The sequence below is a fragment of the Somniosus microcephalus genome, chromosome 20 (genome assembly GCF_052327205.1).
Source record: "Somniosus microcephalus isolate GS21.2 chromosome 20, FLI_Smic_1.0, whole genome shotgun sequence".
NCBI classification, from domain to species: domain Eukaryota; kingdom Metazoa; phylum Chordata; class Chondrichthyes; order Squaliformes; family Somniosidae; genus Somniosus; species Somniosus microcephalus.
In genome coordinates, this window is record NC_141006.1 from 75,446,620 (window position 1) to 75,467,825 (window position 21,206).

At 45.5% G+C, this 21,206-nt stretch overlaps 1 protein-coding gene across 1 annotated transcript in view; it reads left to right on the plus strand.

Annotated features, from left to right (window-relative positions):
* LOC147103434 (polycomb protein SCMH1-like) overlaps nucleotides 1-19,190 on the plus strand; it is a 260,249-nt gene extending 241,059 nt beyond the window's left edge. The window contains exons 15-16 of the mRNA XM_085963022.1: nucleotides 7,198-7,343; nucleotides 14,991-19,190. Of these exons, the coding sequence (XP_085819148.1) occupies nucleotides 7,198-7,343; nucleotides 14,991-15,116 (272 nt within the window). The 3' untranslated portion in view covers nucleotides 15,117-19,190. The remainder of the gene's footprint in view (nucleotides 1-7,197; nucleotides 7,344-14,990) is intronic.
* The last annotated feature ends 2,016 nt before the right edge of the window (nucleotides 19,191-21,206 follow it).

Genomic DNA, 21,206 nt, shown 5'->3' on the forward strand with positions numbered 1-21,206 from the left:
GCACATCCCTGATTTTAATCGCTCCACCATTGGCGGCCGTGCCTTCAGCTGCCTGGGCCCTAAGCTCTGGAATTCCCTCCCTAAACCTCTCCGCCTCTCTCTCCTCCTTTAAGACGTTCCTTAAAACCGACCTCTTTGACCAAGCTTTTGGTCAGCTGCCCTAATATCTTCTGGTGTCAAATTTTGTGTGGTTGCGCTCCTGTGAAGCACCTTGGGGCGTTTTACTGCATTAAAGGCGCTGTATAAATGCAAGTTGTTGTTGGTGAATGGTGCATAAGAACGCTTCACTTCTCTAGGGAGGCTGTGTCACATCCTGTAACAAGACCTGCAGTCAACTGCCAGAGTTGGCAAATCATTGCCTGTTGCAGTGAAGGTGACTGCAGGCCTGAGCCGCTTTGCCTCCAGCTCCTTCCAGACTGCCACGGGGAAATCAGTAACATCAGTCAGTCTGCCGTTCACGCTTTCATTGAGCAGGTGACGGCCTTGTTTGTTAGACCAAACACGTTCATCATTTTTCCCCCATGGGGCATCCGGAAGCAGCGGGATAAGGCTCTGGTGTTCACAGATAGATAAACAAAAGACTTACATTTCTATAGCGCCTTTCACGACCACCGGACGTCCCAAAGTGCTTTACAGCCAATGAAGTACTTTTTGAAGTGTAGTCACTGTTGTAATAATGTAGGAAACATGGCAGCCAATTTGCGCACAGCAAGCTCCCACAAACAGCAATGTGATAATGACCAGATAATCTGTTTTAGTGATGTTGATTGAGGGATAAATATTGGCCCCAGGAATAACTCCCCTGCTCTTCTTCAAAATAGTGCCACGGGATCTTTTACGTCCACCTGAGAGAGAAGGCGTGGCCTCGGTTTAACGTCTCATCCGAAAGACGGCACCTCCGACAGTGCAGCACTCCCTCTGGAGTGTCAGCCTAGATTTTGTGCTCAAGTCCCTGGAGCGGGACGTGAACCCACGACCTTCTGGCCCAGCAGCGAGGGTGCTGCCCACTGAGCCATAGCAGATTGTTGGGTTCCCAAGTCCAGGGTGCCATTGACTGTTTCACGTCACTCCTGCGGGCTCCTTTTAAACGACCCCCACTGCCTTCATAAAACGCAAGGGCATCCGCTCCATTAGTGTGTAACTGGCGTGTGATCAGTGCGTCATGCAGCTCTGATCCCACTTTCCTGGCAGCTGCCCTGATGCTTTTATATTGCAGCAGTCCACCATCCACTCTTTGTTCCAGCACAGCAAGTGAGAGGCTGGCAGCATTCTGAGCACATGTTAATTTGGGTTGGCCATTAAAATTGCCTGGGTCCCACACCGACTCCTCCAGGGGAGAGTCACTGTATGCCCAATTTACAGTCAATACAAAAATCACTCCTTCACTTCTCTTTCATTTCTATCTCTCTTGCTTATGGGTCCTGGTAGAATTCACTTATTATCCACCTTATTTCTGGCTTAAAGCTTCTGTAATGAGCTGAATTTAGCAGACAAATCTGTCCAAACCAGGTAATTATACTGAATGAGGGTTGTTCATATGCTCACACAAGAATCGCACTGGCTGACTGAGATGATCCTGTATAATGAGCTGTCCGCTAAGTCTACATTAGTCAATTCAAAGTTAGCACAGTAGATAAGGACACAGATACTTAGAGATTCAGCATGAAGCTGTGTCCTGTGCAATGTGTGTGGGGACGCTATTCCTTATATAAATACATTTATGGTTACAGTTCTGGTCACCACATTACAGGAAGGATGTGATTGCACTAGAGAGGGCACAGAGGAGACTTACACGGATGTTGCCTGGACTGGGGAATTTTAGCTATGAGGAAAGATTGGATCGGCTGGGGTTGTTTTCTTTGGAACAGAGGAGGCTGAGGGGAGACTTGATTGAGGTGTATAGAATGATGAGGGGCCTCGATAGAGTGGATAGGAAGGACCTATTTCCCTTAGCAGAGAGGTCAATAACCAGGGGGCATAGATTTAAAGTAATTGGTAGAAGGATTAGAGAGGAGTTGAGGAGAACTTTTTTCACCCAGAGGGTGGTGGGGGTCTGGAACTCACTGCCGAAAGGGTGGTCGAGGCAGAAACCCTCATCACATTTAAAAAGTACTCGGATATGCACTTGAAGTGCCGGAACCTACAGGACTACGGACCAAGAGCTGGACAGTGGGATTAGGTTGGAGAGCTCTTTTTCACCCGGTACAGACACAATGAGCCGAATGGCCTCCTTCTGTGCCATAAATGTCTATGATTTTGCACAAAAGAAGTCTTTCCCCTAATTCTAGGAAACAGAATGGTTGTGTTGAAATTATTCAGTATTTTATTTATCAAAACTAGTGAGACCATAATCTGGCTTCCTCTCAACAGTGTTGAGTGAGGGTCTGCTGCACTGCATGTGTATGTTCTCCATCCCACATGTCTGCCCCACAATTCATTCTGCAGTGAAGCAGTGGGATTTATCTTTCCATAACAATTCTTTTTATCTCTAACTTAAAAGTGGCTCATCTGGCTCCCCCAAAGGCTCAGGAGGTAAATGTGCTGCACGGTTGGTGCAAAGCCATACTAATCAGGGCGGATACAGGCTTGATCCCTGGTACATGCTCTGCTACACGGTGTGTGTTATCTTTCCAATTAATGATGTACTCTAGGCACTTCCCTATTTTCTCAATACAGGAAACTTTGTGCTATCCGGCACCGACGGGACCGAGCTGTTGCCGTTCCCTCAAAACTGCCGGACACTCCAGCGTTAATGTTGAAGCATACGGAGCTTTTCATCTCCGTATCTGACAACAAACACTGTTGCTTAGCAACAGCTTCTAAACAGTCGGCCCGTACCTTGGAAGTGTCTCTCTGAAGCTGTTGCTAAGCTACAGAGACTTTGCAGAGCCTGACTGTTGGGGAAAAAAAAGCCACGAGAAGAAAAAAAAACTAACAAAATGGCTCCTGATTTTTGCTGGTGGCTCGAGCTTGCCGGACATTTAGCCTCCGAATAACACAAAGTTTCCTGTACAATTGATTGAGTTCCTTGAAACCAACGCATTCCCTGGATGTGCTCCAGGAGGTGCTTTGGGCTTCCGATTGTGACTGTTTTGTCGCTTCATTCACCTGTACAAAGGGACAGCTTCGACAAGGTTATATTAAAAAAAAGAGATCCAAATTCAAGCCGACACAACAATATTCACATTCTGTAGCATCCTCGAAGGTAACTAGAATCATAGAATAGTACAGCACAGAACGAGGCCATTCAGCCCATCGAGTCTGTGCCAGCTCTTTCGAAGAGCAATCCAGTCAGTCCCACTCCCCCGCTCTTTCCCCAAAACCCTGCAGTGTTTTCCCCTTCAAGTATTTATCCAATTCCCTTTTGATCCTGGGCTTCATAAATCGAGGTATAGAGTACAAAAGCAAGGAAGTTATGATGAACCTTTATAAAACACTGGTTCGGCCTCAACTGGAGTATTGTGTCCAATTCTGGGCACCACACTTTAGGAAGGATGTGAAGGCCTTAGAGAGGGCGCAGAAAAGATTCATGAGAACGGTTCCAGGGATGAGACTGGAGAAGTTGGGGTTGTTCTCCTTAGAGCAGAGAAGGTTGAGAGGAGATTTGATAGAGGTGTTCAAAATCATGAGGGGTCTGGACAGAGTAGATAGAGAGAAACCGTTGCCATTGGCGGAAGGGTCGAGAACCAGAGGACACATGAGGGAAAACTTTTTTACACAGCGAGTGGTCAGGATCTGGAATGCGCTGCCGGAAAGGGCGGTGGAGGCAGATTCAATCACGGCTTTCAAAAGGGAATTGGATAAATACCTGAAGGAAAAAAATTTGCAGGGCTACAGGGAAAGGGCGGGGGGAGTGGGACGAGCTAAGGTGCTCTTACAGAGAGCCGGCACGGGCTTGATGGGCCGAATGGCCTCCTTCTGTGCTGTAACCATTCTATGATTCTATTCTTAGCCTTCTCTGCTCCAAGGAGAACAACCCCAGCTTCTCCAGTCTATCCATGTAACTGTGTTCCCTCAGCCCTGGATCCATTCTAGTAAATATATATATTTAGATTTGGAATAACTTCCTGGCTTTTCTACTCTATGGGCTGAATTTTGATTGAGGAGGCGTGTAGGAGGCGGGACTACAACTTTCGGGGTTGTAGATCAGCCTCACAGAATCACAGAATCCCCACAGTGCAGATAGAGACCATTTCGGCCCATCGAGCCTGCACCAACACATATCCCACCCTATCCCCGTAACCCCACGTATTTAATCCCCTAACACTAAGGGTCAATTTATCATAGACAAATCAACCTAACCCGCACATCTTTGGACTGTGGGAGGAAACCGGAGCACCCGGAGGAAACCCACGCAGACACAGGGAGAATGTGCAAACTCCACACAGACAGCCGCCCGAGGCCAGATTTGAACCCGGGTCCCTGGCGCTGTGAGGCAACAGTGCTAACCACTATGCCACCGTGCCCCATCGAGTTGTGGCCAACCCACGCGATTTTCACTTGATTGACCTTGTTGAGCCTGCCCAGCGGGCTCAGCAGGCCAATTAAGGGCCACCCGGCAACAGGTGACGTCACAGATTGATATTTCATCTGTCAAAAGCTTTTGACAGATGAAATATCAGCGTTTGACAGCTCTTTGAAGCTGTCAAACACTGACAATCTGTACTCCAGGTTAATTCCTTCCTCTCAGGATGATTTAGAGAGATCTCCAGAACAGAAAGCTGAATGCTGCAACTTTTGACAGCTCACGGCCATTCTGCTTTCTGTGCCGGTGAGATGAGGGACTCCCGAGACCTGAAGGAAGGAAGGCTGTAAATGTAAGTAAAACTTCTTTAAACACTTTACACACACCAAACACACTTACCTCTGAACTCATGCACCCATCACTCACCTGAACACCGGACATCTCGAACCCTCCAAGCCCCGCTGAACAAATATTTTGTATCAGTCTTTACAGTAGAGGACACTAAAAATATCCCAACACTGGATAAACAGGGGGCAATGGGGGGGGGGGGTGGAGGAGCTAAAAATGATTAAAATCACTAAGGAGATGGTACTCAGTAAAATAATGGGACTTAAGGCGGATAAATCCCCCGGACCTGATGGCTTACATCCTAGGGTCTTGAGAGAAGTGGCGGTAGGGATTGTGGATGCATTGGTGATTATTTTCCAGAACTCCCTGGACTCAGGAAAGGTCCCGGCAGATTGGAAAACTGCTAATGTAACACCCTTATTTAAGAAGGGAAGTAGACAAAAAGCTGGAAACTATAGACCAGTTAGCCTAACATCTGTGGTTGGCAAAATGTTGGAGTCCATTATTAAGGAAACAGTAACAGAGCATTTGGATGAACATAATTTAATAGGACAGAGTCAGCATGGTTTTATGAAGGGGAAGTCATGTTTGACAAATTTGCTCAAATTCTTTGAGGATGTAACATACAGGGTGGATAAAGGGGAACCAGTGGATGTAGTGTATTTGGACTTCCAAAAGGCATTTGACAAGGTTCCACACAAAAGATTACTGATCAAGATAAGAAATCACGGGATTGGGGGTAATATACTGGCATGGGTGGAAGATTGGCTGTCTAACAGAAAACAAAGAGTTGGGATAAATGGTTCATTCTCGGGCTGACAATCAGTAACTAGTGGTGTTCCGCAGGGGTCAGTGCTGGGACCCCAACTCTTTACAATCTATATTAACGATTTGGAGGAAGGGACCGAGTGCAACATATCCAAGTTTGCCGACGATACAAAGATGGGAGGGAAAGCAATGAGTGAGGATGACATAAAAAACCTGCAAAAGGACATAGACAGGCTAAGTGAGTGGGCAGAGATTTGGCAGATGCAATATAATGTTGAAAAGTGTGAGGTTATGCACTTTGGCAGAAAAAATCAAAGAGCAAGTTATTATCTAAATGGAGAGAAACTGCAAAGTGCTACAGTACAAAGGGATCTGGGGGTCCTGGTGCATGAAACACAAAAAGTTAGTATGCAGGTGCAGCAGGTGATCAGGAAGGCCAATGGAATCTTGGCTTTTATTGCAAGGGGGATGGAGTATAAAAACAGGGCAGCCTTGCTGCAGTTATACAGGGTATTGGTGAGGCCACACCTGGAATACTGCGTGCAGTTTTGGTTTCCATATTTAAGAAAAGATATACTTGCTCTCGAGGCGGTTCAGAGAAGGTTCACTCGGTTGATTACGGAGATGAGGGGGTTGACGTATGAGGAAAGGTTGAGTAGGTTGGGACTCTACTCATTGGAATTCAGAAGAATGAGAGGCGATCTTATCGAAACATATAAGATTGTGAGGGGGCTTGATCGGGTGGATGCGGGGAGGATGTTTCCACTGATAGGTGAGACTAGAACTAGGGGGCATAATCTAAGAATAAGGGGCTGCCCTTTCAAAACTGAGATGAGGAGAAACTTCTTCACTCAGAGGGTAGTAAATCTATGGAATTTGCTACCCCAGAGAGCTGTGGAAGCTGCAACATTAAATAAATTTAAAATGGAGATAGACAGTTTCCTAGCAGATAAGGGAATTAGGGGTTACGGGGAGAGGGCAGGGAAGTGGACGTGAGTCTAGATTCGGATCAGCCATGATCCTATTGAATGGCGGAGCAGGCCCGAGGGGCCGTATGGCCTACTCCTGCTCCTACTTATGTTATGTTCATATGTTCAGCCCGACGGTCCGCCTCGCTAACTTGGTGTGGTTTGGAGCCGTCGGGAATCCCACACTTCAACAATTAAAATAGGGATTAGGCTAAAAACTGCCTGTTAACAGGCAGTTAATTGGCACTAATCCCCTTCCCGCCTCGGGGAGGCGGCTCCCAGCACAGGTCGGGTATCCGCCTCCTTTGAAACTGGCATGGAGGCGGGTTGGGGGCAGGATGGGTTCATGCCCTCCGATTTTGAGATTTTAACCCCCCACACGCCTCCAATCCCGCCTCCACGGCCCAATGAAAATCCTGCCCTTTGCCTCTATTTATAAAGCCCGGGATCCCGTATGCTTTGTTAACCTGTCCTGCCACCGTCAAAGATTTGTGCACAAACACCCCCAGGTCTCTCTGTTCTTGCACCCCCTTTTAAACTAATTGAGATTCTTCAGTCATAGTTTGTGGATTCTTCATAAATCGGAGCAATCGTGGGGAAAAAAAGTGCCGAACCATAACAGCTGGTTATTTTGTGATCTTTTCCTAGGTTCTGACCGGTTTATGGGGGCACGAGATCCGCCCCGTTTGATCAGCAGGGATCCATCCAGCTGGACTGTGGAGGATGTGATGCAGTTTGTTCGAGATGCAGATCCACAGTCTCTGGGCCCTCACGCAGACCTATTCCGAAAGCACGTACGTGTACAGCAATGTATCCGCACAGGGCTCCTATCCACACTGCCCTGGGTGCCAGGGATCCTGGCTGCAAGTAACTCTTAACAGCTATGAGGTCCAGGGAATTGACCGTTTCTGGTTTTATAATCTTTCAGCTCACACCAAGTCATGCTCGAACACACACTAATATTACTACAACAACTTGTATTTATATAGTGCCTTTAACGTAGTAAAACGTCCCAGGGCGCTTCACAGGAGCGATTATCAAACAAAGTTTGACACCGAGCCACATAAGGAGATATTAGGGCAGGTGATCAAAAGCTTGGTCAAAGAGGTAGTTTTTAAAGAGCATCTTAAAGGAGGAAAGAGAGGAGGAGAGGTTTAGGGAGGGAATTCCAGAGCTTAGGGCCTTGGCAGCTGAAGGCACGGCCACCAATGGTTGAGCGATTAAAAGCAGGTATGCTCAAGAGGCCAGAATTAGAGGAGCGTGGATATCTCTGGGGGTTGTGAGGCGTGAGGAGATTAGAGATAGGGAGGGGCGAGGCCATGGAGGGATTTGAAAACAAGGATGAAAATTTTAAAATCGAGGCGTTGCTTAACCGGGAGCCAATGTAGGTCAGCGAGCACAGGGGCGATAGGTGAACGGGACTTGGTGCGAGTTAGGACACGGGCAGCGAGCACAGGGGAGATGGGTGAACGGGACTTGGTGCGAGTTAGGACACGGGCAGCGAGCACGGGGCGATGGGTGAACGGGACTTGGTGCGAGTTAGGACACGGGCAGCGAGCACAGGGGAGATGGGTGAACGGGACTTGGTGCGAGTTAGGACACGGGCAGCAAGCACGGGGCGATGGGTGAATGGGACTGGGTGTGAGTCAGGACACGGGGCAGCGAGCACAGGGGCGATGGGTGAACGGGACTGGGTGCGAGTTAGGACACGGGGTGATGGGTGAACGGGACTTGGTGCGAGTTAGGACACGGGGCAGCCGAGTTTACAATAATAAAGCCGCTCAAATGTCATAAGTGGCTTTGTTACTGTGATTACCCCTTCACTGCAAGAATAATAATTTAGAAGACATTTTTAATAAAAAAATATGTTTTCAATTTGCCATCGTCTTTTCATCCCTTCTCCCAATCTCGTCTCTTTCACGTTCTCTTCTTTTGATTTTCATTTTAATCTACTTTTTCTCCCTACCTAATTTATGTTGTTCCCCTTTTTTTTTAAAAAGGAAAGTCCTCATTAAACTTTTTGTCTAACCTTTCTGCTTCCTCCTGGCTCCCATTTTTGGAGTTGGGAGCAATTTATAACAAAGAGCTTTGATTCACTAAAAAAGAAATGCCAAAGGTTTTTTTTTTAAGCCCGTCAATAGTGTAGCTTTTCTTAAAGCTCTCGACAGTGCAAGCTCGCATCCCGACAGGTAAACGCGCTGCAGCATACAAAGGGTTAAAATCCAAATAAACTGCTTTGTTATTGCCTGGAGATCACTGACGGTTCATCTTTTCTGGGAATGCTGGTTAGAGGCATTTGGAGGTGCTTGATTTTACAAAAGAATGACTTAACTTTTTTAATGACCCCAAGTGTGCTAGATCCTCATGGGAACGTTGCTTATAATCCTCCTCGATTTTCAGAATTACTCAACTTGTTCTGCAAGGAATAAGATTGCTGCCAAGTTAAAACTCTGGAGTGTCCTGCAGCTTCCTCCCCGTGACACACCATGGCAGCTGTACATACAACAGACTGATTATAAATAATATTTGTGTTGTCTGATGTTGACCAAGCATAAATGGTGTGTGTTACATCAAGGCCATGGTATATCAGAGTATGTCAAAGGCATCTGTTGTAAATGCTAGTCTCAGTGATAGTGTGGAATACTTAATAGGCTATGGTTTTTGAACATTTTTCAGGGATTTAAAAGTATGATTATCATACTTTTTTTTTTTATATACCACGGCCTTGGTGTAACACACACCATTTATCCTTGGTCACTATTAGACAACACAAATACAGTGGGTAGCATTCTCGCCTCTGAGTCAGAAGGTTGTGGGTACAAGTCCCACTCCAGAGACTTGAGCACAATAAGCTAGGCTGCCAGTACTTGAGGGAGTGCTGCACTGTCGGAGGTGCCGTCTTTCAGATGAGACGTTAAACCGAGGCCCCGTCTGCTCTCTCAGGTGGACGTAGAAGATCCCACGGCCACTATTTCGAAGAAGAGCAGGGGAGTTCTCCCCGGTGTCCTGGGGCCAATATTTATCCCTCAATCAACATCACAGAAACAGATTATCTGCTCATTATCACATTGCTGTTTGTGGGAGCTTGCTGTGCACAAATTAGCTGCTGCGTTTCCTACATTACAACAGTGACTACACTTCAAAAGTGGAGTGGGCCTTTGGCATAGCGGTAGCATCCCCGCCGCTGGGCCAGAAGGTGTAGGGTTTTGAACCCCGCTCAAGTGGAGTCGGAGCTCCGGCTCTAAATTCTGGGTTGACATCCAGCGGGATACTTGCATCCATGGGTGTGGGTGCCCCCCCCCCTCGTATGGGTTGTGGGAGCCCGTAAAACCCTCCCGCCATAGGACTAACCACCCTAATGGCTGGTATGTAGATGGTTACGGTCACGGAAGGAGCGTTAATGCGGCCAGAAATCCTTCCACCACTTCATACAGTTCCCCAAAGGGAACAGTGTGAGGACACGTATGATGACGACTTCAAAAGTACTTCATTGGCTGTAAAGCGCTTTGGGATGTCCTGAGGTCGTGAAAGACGCTGTAGAAATGCAAGTCTTTTCTTTCTTTCACGTAAATGTTTACACGTGAAGATTGCGTGGTTATATAAAAGCCTTCGGCTTGATCCCTTACGTTGTTAATTGCTAACTGCTGACGCTCGTGCAGCCCCGCAAACACTGCACTCAATTTAATCATCTCGTGCCCCTTTCACCAGTTTGGCAGCCGTTGTTGATTTATGGCAACCTGTAAATAAAAATCAGTCATAGTTAGGCTAAATACGTGGCTTGAGCAGTGGTGTAAGAGGGAGGGTTTTAAATTTTTGAGGCATTGGAACCAGTTTTGTGGTAGGTGTGACCTATACAAAAGGGACGGTCTACACCTGTGCAGAGATGGAACTGATGTTCTCGGGGTAATTTTTGATAAAGCAGTTCGGGAGCATTTAAACTAGTATGGCAGGGGGCTAGAAACCTATGTAGTGAAATAGAGGAAAGTGAAAGGCAGACAGAAATAAATGGTAAAAGGGTGAGGAACAAAAAACAAAGGGCCAAACTAATTCATAAAAAATGTGAGCATAAAAAAAGCCTGAGGGTTTTATACCTTAATGCGAGAAGCATCAGGAACAAGGTAGATGAATTAGCTGTGGAAATAGAGGTTAATAATTATGATCTAATTGGGATTACGGAAACACGGTTGCAGGGTGAGCAGGGCTGGGAGCTTAACATACAGGGGTATTCAGTATTTAGGAAGGATCGACAAAAAAGAAAGGGAGGAGGGGTAGCATTGCTAGTAAAAGAGGGGATAAATGCAATTGAAAGGAAGGATATTAACTCAGTTAATACAGAATCTATATGGGTGGAGCTAAGAAATAGCGAGGGGCGAAAAACATTAATAGGAGTGGTATATAGGCCTCCAAATAGTAAAATAGAGGTTAGGGAGGGCATCACGAGGGAAATTAGAGAAGCGTGCAATAAGAGCACAGCTGTCATCATAGGTGACTTTAACTTACATATAGATTGGACTAGCCTAATCAGTAAAAATAATGAGGAGGAGGAATTCCTTGAGTGTTTAAGGGATGGTTATCTGGATCAATATGTCGAGGAACCAACTCGGGAACAGGCTATATTGGACTGGGTACTGTGCAATGAGAAGGGACTAATCAGTAATCTTGTTGTACGGGGACCCTTGGGTCAGAGCGATCATAACATGATCGATTTCTCACTCGAAATGGAGAGCGAAGAAATTGACTCAGAGACTAAGGTCCTGAATTTAAACAAGGGGAATTATGATGCCATGAGACGGGAACTGAGTAGGTCTGATTGGACAACGTTCCTGGGAGGACTGGAGGTAGATAAACAATGGCAAACATTTAAAGATAGAATGACAAAATTGCAAAAATTGTTTATACCAATCTGGCATAAAAGGAAATCTAAAAAGGTGACTCAACCGTGGATAACAGGGGAAATTAGAGACAGCATAAAATCCAAAGATAGGGCGTATAAAATAGCCAAAAAAAGCGCCAGAGCGGAAGATTGGGAACAGTTTAAGATAGAGCAAAGGAGGGCAAAGGGCATGATCAAGAGGGGCAAAATAGCTTACGAAAACAAGCTGGCGGAAAATATAAAAACTAACTCCAAAAGCTTTTATAAATATATCAAAAGGAAAAGACTGGTGAAAACCAAAGTTGGTCCATTGCAGTCAGATACGGGGGAATATATAATGGGAAATAAGGAAATGGCAGATCAACTAAATGCATACTTTGGGTCAGTCTTTACGAAGGAAGACACAAAAAACCTCCCTGGGATATCGGGAAAAATAGGGACATTGGCAAAGGAGGAACTGACGCAAATCAATATCTCTAAGGATATGGTGTTAAGGAAGCTAAAGGGATTGAAGGTGGACAAATCCCCAGGGCCTGATAACATGCATCCTAGGGTACTGAAGGAGGTGGCCCTAGAGATAGCGGATGCACTAAGGATGATTTTTCAGAATTCATTAGACTCGGGAACAGTGCCGATGGATTGGAGGGTAGCTAACGTTACCCCACTATTCAAAAAGGGGGGTAGGGAAAAAGCAGGTAATTACAGACCTGTAAGCCTTACATCAGTTGTGGGCAAAATGCTGGAGTCCATCATTAAGGATGAAATAGCGGAGCACTTAGCAAATGGGGACAGGATAGGACAGAGTCAACATGGATTTACAAAGGGTAAATCGTGCTTGACTAATCTATTGGAATTTTTTGAGGGAGTAACTGGTAGAATAGATGGGGGAGAGCCAGTAGATGTGGTGTACCTGGACTTCCAAAAGGCCTTCGATAAGGTCCCACATAAAAGATTAGCATGGAAAATTGAGGCTCATGGGATAAAGGGGAAAGTTTTGGCGTGGATAGGGAACTGGCTGTCAGATAGAAAACAGAGAGTTGGAATAAACGGCTCATTTTCTGAATGGCAGGCAGTAACAAGTGGGGTACCACAGGGATCTGTCCTGGGCCCCCAGCTGTTCACAATTTACATTAATGACCTGGATCAGGGAGTCGGATGCAGCATTTCCAAATTTGCAGACGACACTAAACTAGGAGGTGGGGTGGGCTCAGAGGAAGAGACCAGGAAGCTCCAGAGCGATTTGGACAGACTGGGCGATTGGGCGGATAAATGGCAGATGCACTATAATGTGGACAAGTGCGAAGTTATCCACCTTGGGTGCAGGAACGGGAGGGCAAATTATTATTTAAATGGCAATAGATTGGGAGAGGGGGGAAGTACAGAGAGACCTGGGTGTTCTTGTACACCAGTCACTGAAGGCGAGCATGCAGGTGCAACAGGCGGTCAAGAAGGCAAACGGTATGCTGGCCTTCATAGCAAAAGGGTTAGAATACAGGAACAGGGATACCTTGCTGCAGCTGTACAGGGCACTGGTGAGACCACACCTCGAGTACTGTGTACAGTTTTGGTCGCCTCATCTGAGGAAGGATGTTCTTGCCATGGAGGGGGTGCAGCGGCGATTCACCAGGCTGATACCAGGAATGGCGGGAATGACCTATGAGGAGAGACTATGTAGTTTAGGGATGTACACACTGGAGTTTAGAAGATTGAGAGGGGACCTCATAGAAGTGTATAAAATTCTGACAGGTCTAGACAGACTGGATGCAGAAGGAATGTTTCCCTTGGCGGGTGAGAACAGAACTAGAGGACATAATTTAAGGATAAGGGCTAAACCATTTAGGACAGAGATGAGGGGGAATTTCTTCACTCAGAGAGTGGTGAACCTGTGGAACTCATTGCCACAGAGGGCAGTGTACGCCAGCTCATTAAATATATTTAAGAGGGAATTAGATATATTTCTACGGGCAAAAGGGGTTAAGGGTTACGGAGAGAAGGCGGGGACGGGATACTGAATTAAAGGATCAGCCATGATCTCATTAAATGGCGGAGCAGGCACGAAGGGCCGAATGGCCTACTCCTGCTCCTATCTTCTATGTATCTATGTATCTATGTATCATTGGCTGATTAGTGGGGTTAAAAATAATCTCTTCAGAGTCTGGTAGGGTAGTGGCTCTGTTACTGGATTAGTAACGATCCCGAGAATGTGAGTTTAACTCCCACCGTGGCATTTGGAGAATTTGAAATTAATTTTAACAATCTGTAAATAGAAAGCTGGTATCAGTTTCTTTTCAAAAAAGTGACCATGACGTTATCAGAGTGTCGTAAAAACCCAACTAGTTCACTAATGTCCTTTAGGGAAGAAAACCTGGTCTGGCCTAAATATGACTCCAGTCCCACACCAACCTGGTTAACTCTTAACTGCCCTCTGAAGTGGCTTTAGCAAGCCAGTCAGCTGTATCAAACAACTGTCCAGCGGTTCAGGAAGCAGTCCCACTCCCAGCTTCTCAGCAACTAGGGATGGGCAGTAAATGCCGGCCTTGCCAATAATGCCCACTGACATGAATCTTGTCATTCATGTGGAAATAACTTATGAAATGATACTGAGCAGCCTGCTGGTGGCGCTGTCCAGGGAGAGTATAAATACTCGGGCATGGGCCCAGCTTGCTCAGGACATTCTTAACAGGAACTAGTGAAGGACACAACTAGATCTCCATGTTGTAAAACAGTTGATTAAAGCCGTGTTTAATACTCAGACTAAGTGCCTAGTAGTTTTCTTACGTCACCCGCAGCCCAAGAATGAATTTTTTAAAATGTTCTTTACCCTTTTTTTTATTTTTCCAAAAACAAAGCTATTCTGCACAACGCGAGACGCTCTGGTTCCTGTCCTCCCACAGGTCGATTTTTACACTGGTTTCTGACACGAGAGTCAAGGTTGTTGAAAGGCAGGCTTCAAACCGCCCGCGGGCTTGACATGCAATGACTCCTAATGAGATAACATCAGAAGCAGCCGATGCCAAATTGACAGCCAGCATAATTTTAGCTGAAAAAGCATAAAGTCAGGTGATGTGGTGTTGCCTTGCTGTAAGTTTTAATATAAATGGATGTCTTTGATCTTTAGCAACCTCTAAGTGTCTAAATGTTTTTTTAACACTGATAATACTATTGGAAGCAACTGCACAATATTCTAATTTTTAATATAAATCGCCCAAATTCCATCCTCCATTGCATCAGGACCCAATGTTTCGCAGTTTTCCAAGAGCTACCAGTGCAATACTCCAGCTTCCCATTTTAATGTCCTTCCCCCTCGTAAAGATTGGTACCAGAATTCGAAAGAAAAACTGGAAAAATGGCGCTCCTTTTATTAATGGTCTTCACTTGAGTGCCACTCTCCCAGAGTGCCACTCTCCCAGCGACCCACTCTCGGTATAAAATCCCCCTCGAGTTAATCCAAGGCTTTGGTTCATTGCGCTGCCTGTCTTTGAAGACAGCTGCTGCAGGAAGAAAACAGCTGACTTCGGAACTGATCCGACAAAAAATGGCTCAAATTGTATTGTACTTTGTATCACAGGAAATCGACGGGAAGGCTTTGCTGTTGTTACGGAGCGACATGCTGATGAAGTATATGGGACTGAAGCTAGGGCCAGCCTTGAAGATTTGCTACCACATCGACAGACTGAAGCAGGGCAAATTCTGAACTTGAACTCGGCCGATCGGAACATATCCCAAAAATTGCGAAAGACCAGAACGAGCCACTCCCCACGCCCCTACCGAAAGGAACACGTTAATCACTTCTGGCTCGGCTTTCAAATGCCATGTGTCTTTCTAAGATACCAGCTAAACAGGATTATGGGTACTTTGAATCGCCAGTGACTATATCACCTTGATGACAGAAAACCTTGGACGGTACCTTTTTTATTTTGTAAAGAGCTGCAGCTCGCGATGAAGCTTTGGTCCTGGATTTTCAGAACTGGATAGGAGAGGTTTCTATCCAGCTGACATGAAATATTTTAAGAAAATGCTCTGGTTATTGCAGTTGTATTTCTTTTTTTTTTTACCAGTTTGTTTCAGTTGTTCATTACTTAAATTGCTCTTCACGGTAGGATCTGGCGTATGTTGTCCAGGCATTTGGCTGCGATGGGCATTTGCTGGTGACCTACCATCTCTTTACACAACTCAATCATGGTTCATGCATTTCGAGTACTGGAAGGATGCAGTGAGACTCGAAAGCAGTGATGATGAGTTGCCTTTTGTGTTCCTTCAGTTTGCTCCAAAGGGGTAAGAAAATTTAACAGTAAGTTAAAGGATTTTTTTATATATATATATAATGAGCATGTAAGACTCCGAGGAGAACAGTATGGAAGGTATTGCTCTTCCTTTCCTGTCAGACGATCCAGTGTTCTTTTTGTAACAAGAGCCTGATCTCTCTCCGACAACACTACGTACAGTCTCATTTTTTGTTTCTTCAGTTGCTTTATTTTATTGTTTCTTCATTTTTGTTACCAAGTCTGAATTTTTGTACAGAACAAAAATCGTGTCGCACAATTGAACATGTAGCATTTGTGGTTTCCAAACTTTTACATATTGCACCTATTCAATTGGAGCTGTTAATAATATAGACCAAGTCAATTGGTGGAAATCCATTAAGCGGACTATTTTTTAAAAACTATTAACTTTCTTTTGCCAATTCCTCACCCCTCCCCATTTTTCTCTCCTCCTCCTGAAGGTGGTTGCTGGGCTATGGTTCCACGGGTGCTGGTTGCCCTCTGCTACCTTGCCCGAGCGGCTGTTTGTTTTTTACATTGGCAGGCGATTAAATCATGGGGATATTGCAGCCAAGCTCAGTCCTGCCCTCTTCCCAACATGCACACTTGCCAGCAGGAGACACTGGTTAACAATCGGGAATGGGGACCTCCCTAGCCCACAGCACTACAACCCATTGTAAAACAGCAATTAGCATCCCAGTTAAGACTGGCTAATTTAGCTTGGACTGGAATTCATACCTGGGACCTTCTACTTTGTATGGCTCAGTTACAAACAATGTTCCCGTTAACTTTTTTTTTGGGGTGCTCGCCCCCTTTAAGGGGCTGCGCGGCCCATTCAGAATACTGCACGTGCCGCAAGTGCGCGGTTTTTCTCATTGAAGAGCCGGCTGCACGGGAGGTCCAGAGAGCTGCGCGCCCATGTGGCCACACAGCTTAAAGGGAACATTGGTTACAAACAGATTTTATCGACTAAACTATCAGGGAAAACCGAATGACCTGTTTCAATTGAATCATGTGATAGTTCCAATATTACATAGCAGGTACAGCACAGAAACAGGCCATTCAACCCAACTGGTCCGTGCCGGTGTTTATGCTCCACACGAGCTTCCTTCATCTTGATCCTAACCCTAACCTATTCCTTTCCCCCTTATCTAGTTTTCCTTTAAATGCATCTATGCTAGTTGCCTCAACTACTCCCTGTGGTAGCGGGTTCCAGAGAATAGTTCACCGAGAACCTTGGAGCGAGGAAGAGCTGATCATTTCAGGTGATTTAATCACTTGAACGCTATCCAGAATAAGAGGCACTTGTTTTACCCAAGTGTGTCGCTTGTTTAGTTACGTCTACTGAGAAATATTACAAAGGCTGATTTGTACTTGTGTATTGAGCAGGACAAGCGAGCTGTTTCTCACCCTACTGCCCAAGGGCTTCACCGCCTCCACGGAAGTGGAGGGTTCCCGTAACCTTAAGGCCAAAAATAGAACCTAATGCAAAAGTGAGTAAAAAGGCTGGAATGAAGGTTTGCCTCCAGGTCAATGAACAGTCATCACCTTTTAGTACTTTCCAGAAGGAACAAAAGTAATTCATACAATACGTGATCTTCAGTAAATGGAACAATCTTCGTTTATCTCACCGATCACTCGCCGTATATACAGTCTGAGTTTAGCTGTTTACACAATTACTCTAGCTAGCTTATCAATATCCTTTGCCCCTCCTCCCCCATTTTATCCTCATCTTGTGAAGTCACCAATCTGAAGTGCTCTCCAAGATATTCGACTCAGTAGAATATTGTTCTGTTTTTTTGACCAGAGACACTTCAGATTCAGTTCTTAACCCTGGAGGGGATTTTTGAGTATGGTAGTGCGAATGCCTGGTGGGGGTGGAGTTGGAGAGAAATGGTCCAGGGGAGGCCCTTGTGTCTGGAATAAATTCCACTTTCCACATGTGCGAGATAAGTGGTCTGTTCCATGTCTTATTTTTAAGGCCATGTGGTGTATACATTATTTCTATTCAAGGCTGTGCCGGGTGGAAAGTATTATTGAAGATGATGATGCTCATTGACAAACTGCCATACAAGCATGGAGTAGATGGTGAACATCAGGCTTTGAAAAAGAACCTTTTTTTCTCTGCTTCCCTGTGGTCTATGTACTGTGTACTCCCTCCCGGCTTGTGGGTAAACTTCCCAGAGGAGAGTTGATTCCTGTCAAGCCCACAACATTCGACTCATGACCTCCAGCCAACTGCCCGATTGAGAACAAACGTCACCTCGGTAAGGAGTTGGCACAGAAATGATCAGATGACCCATGATCTGTAGCCAAAAAACTATTGCCATGGCGACCAATGAGGCCTAGGTGAGTCAGGACCACAGGAAGAAGCTGTCCCTATAATAAATCAACTTAATTCTGGATAAAAGTTTGGGACATAATGAAAGGGATAACTTGCCACCTGAGTTGAATTCCATTTTTGCAATGAATGAAAAGGTGTTTTGGTTTTAGCATGCCAGTGTACATCTGGGGGTAAAGCTGGCCCTACAGCGATTACCCCAAAGTCCTGGATAAATGCACAAAGCTTCATGGCCTCGCATTCAGCTGCAGGTTTACAAAAGGGATTTCCTCGTAGTATTTTTTGTTGCAGTGTGATACAAGAACAACTAGAATCTCCCAAACCCGCGACCTCTACCACCTAGAAGGACAAGGGCAGCAGGCGCATGGGAACACCATCACCTCCAAGTTCCCCTCCAAGTCACACACCATCCTGACTTGGAAATATATCGGCCGTTCCTTCATCCTCGCTGGGTCAAAATCTTGGAACTCCCTCCCTAACAGCACTGTGGGAGTACCTTCACCACACGGACTGCAGCGGTTCAAGAAGGCGGCTCACCACCACCTTCTCAAGGGCAATTAGGGATGGGCAATAAATGCCGGCCTTGCCAGCGACGCCCATATCACAGGAACGAATAAAAAAAAAAAATCTGAGGGATGCTTTGTCTTTTGCTAATCAGAGGGATTCCTTTTTGACTAACTGTAACCTTGCAATATCCAACAAAAAAAATCTGTTAAAAGACTGAATATCATTACTGCCATTTTGTGTTAGTGTCATTGTCCCCAAATGTGATTAATGGCAGAGAAAGCCTCTAGCCGTTAATTATTAATGAAGAATGGTCTGTGCTACGTGACCTTTTCCAGAATACATTTTAACATCAAATGCCTAGAATAAGACAATAAACTATTGACTGCGTGTATAACTGAGGTTCTTTATGGATAAGGCGATTGTGAAAGCTTTGGCATTCTGCTTGGGAGTGCTGTCGGCCAGACACTGTCTGCGGTAGAACACTAAACCAGGAGCAAGCTTATTGCATTCTCGCCTTGCAACAGCCCCTGGGATGTATGGCTCCTGTCATGCATGGTCACTGGTGTGATGCACTTGGTATAACAGACATGTCAGTTTGTGCATTGAATATCAGTACACAACTTTGTTCATAGAAATAAAACAATAATTTATTGTAAAACCTGCTATTGACTGGCTCCCATGTTTTCAGTTACTATTTCACTCTAATTTGTCTTCTCCCGTCACCGGGGTGTAATCTCTGGTTGTTTATAGCCCCTTACACCCAGCGCATTGCCCAATTGATCATTTGCCCAATGTGGGCCAGTGTCAGCGGGCTACTTGACGGTGTCACGGCTGAGCCAGCTGCTATTCTGTCAGCCAGTGGCGAGCACCCTCGCCTCTGAGTCAGAAGGTCGTGGGTTCAAGTCCCACTCCAGAGACTGGAGCACAAAAATCTAGGCTGACACTCCCAGTGCAGTGCTGAGGGAGTGCCGCACTGTCGGAGGTGCCATCTTTCAGATGAGACATTAAACCGAGGCCCCGTCTCTCAGGTGGACATAAAAGATCCCAGGGCACTATTTCAAAGAAAGGTAGAGGAGTTCTCCCTGGTGTCCTGGGGCCAATATTTCTTCCTCAGTCAACATCACTAAAACAGATTATCTGGTCATTATCACATTGCTGTTTGTGGGATCTTGCTGTGTGCAAATTGGCTGCTGCGTTTCCTACATTACAACAGTGACTACACTTCAAAAAAAAAGTACTTCATTAGCTGTAAAGCGCTTTGGGACGTCCGGTGGTCGTGAAAGGCGCTATAGAAATGCAAGTCTTTTTTTCTTGCCCAGCATCGACACACAATGCACTTTTCAGCTTAGAGCACAAGATAGCAATCGGGAGCTGCGTCCCTCAAATGGTTGCTTTAGACCCCCTCCACCACTCCTCCCTAACTCGGGGTCACTGATGTCAATTGGATTGTCTCCACTACCACACCTGTGGACATCAACCAACTTTGTACAAACCAGGCACTGAACCTGGTACTTTCCTTGTCTATATAACTTGGTCTATCGTTGCACTGTTGTATCTAAGTTGCTGCCCTGTATACATAGATCTAAATGTGTGAAGCTTGTATATCAGATTTTATGGTGATGGTTGTACAACCTGTGCAGCAATTCTGAGAGGAAAAAATGTTTAGAAACCAACAAATTTCCCTGACCAAGAGAACAATGGTTAGTCCAGACCAGGCCTCCGGTAGGGCTGCTGTTGTATAGATGAATCAAGAGGTACAGGATGAGCAGGAGACTGCACTGATTAATGATAAATAAAAAAACAGAACAGGCTGGAAATATTCAGCAGGTCAGGCAGCATCTGTGAAGAGAGAAACAGAGTTAACATTTCAGGTCGATTACTTTTCATTGATTAACTTGCCCTCTTTTTTTGTTTCCCTTCTGCTAAAGAATTGGCTCTCGTTTGCTTAATACTTCCATTGCCATTGCGGTCAACTGCAATTGTAAACATCTCACGGGATTGCCGAAGGTGCAGCGTTCCAGTGCATCAACAGGTGCCACCAGGTCACCTACCCCCCGAACTAAGGACTCTTCCTTGACCAGAAACCCCAGCTTACACGTGTTGGTTTTGCTTGGCCTTATTCTAGGCTTTACTGCTGGAAAGATTTTTACGGGCCTCTCCTATTTCTTCAGTCCTTGCTGAGCTTGTTAGTGGTTCTTGTTTGTTTCTGACCTGTATTCCGATGAACACTTACCTGCTCACCTGACCCTTTTGCAGCCCTGCTGTTTTTGCAGAGCTCTAATAATACAAATCAACAGCATAAAATGTTGGTAGGAACTCTGTTCCATCACATGGCCATGATCCACACGGAGTGTGATGTTTGGAGTTCCTTGGAGATACTCTCGTCCCTCTCCGTAAAGCTGCCTTTGGAGCTCCGTAGTTGCTCCTTTCAAATAGTTCCTCTGTTGGAGAGGGAGCTTCAGGCACCAAGTGTTTTATGAAAGATGTGTGTATGTTTGCTATAACCTCTCCTTTGGCAGTGCCATCAGACCCGAATTTATGCTGCATTTTAGTTCCATACTGTTGGAATTTTGGAACCGATATGATTTGGGGGGAAAAAGTATTGCCCAAAGATGGTTATACTCCTGATCGGTTTTTAAATATCTGAGAATGAATGAATGAAATATTTTGTTCC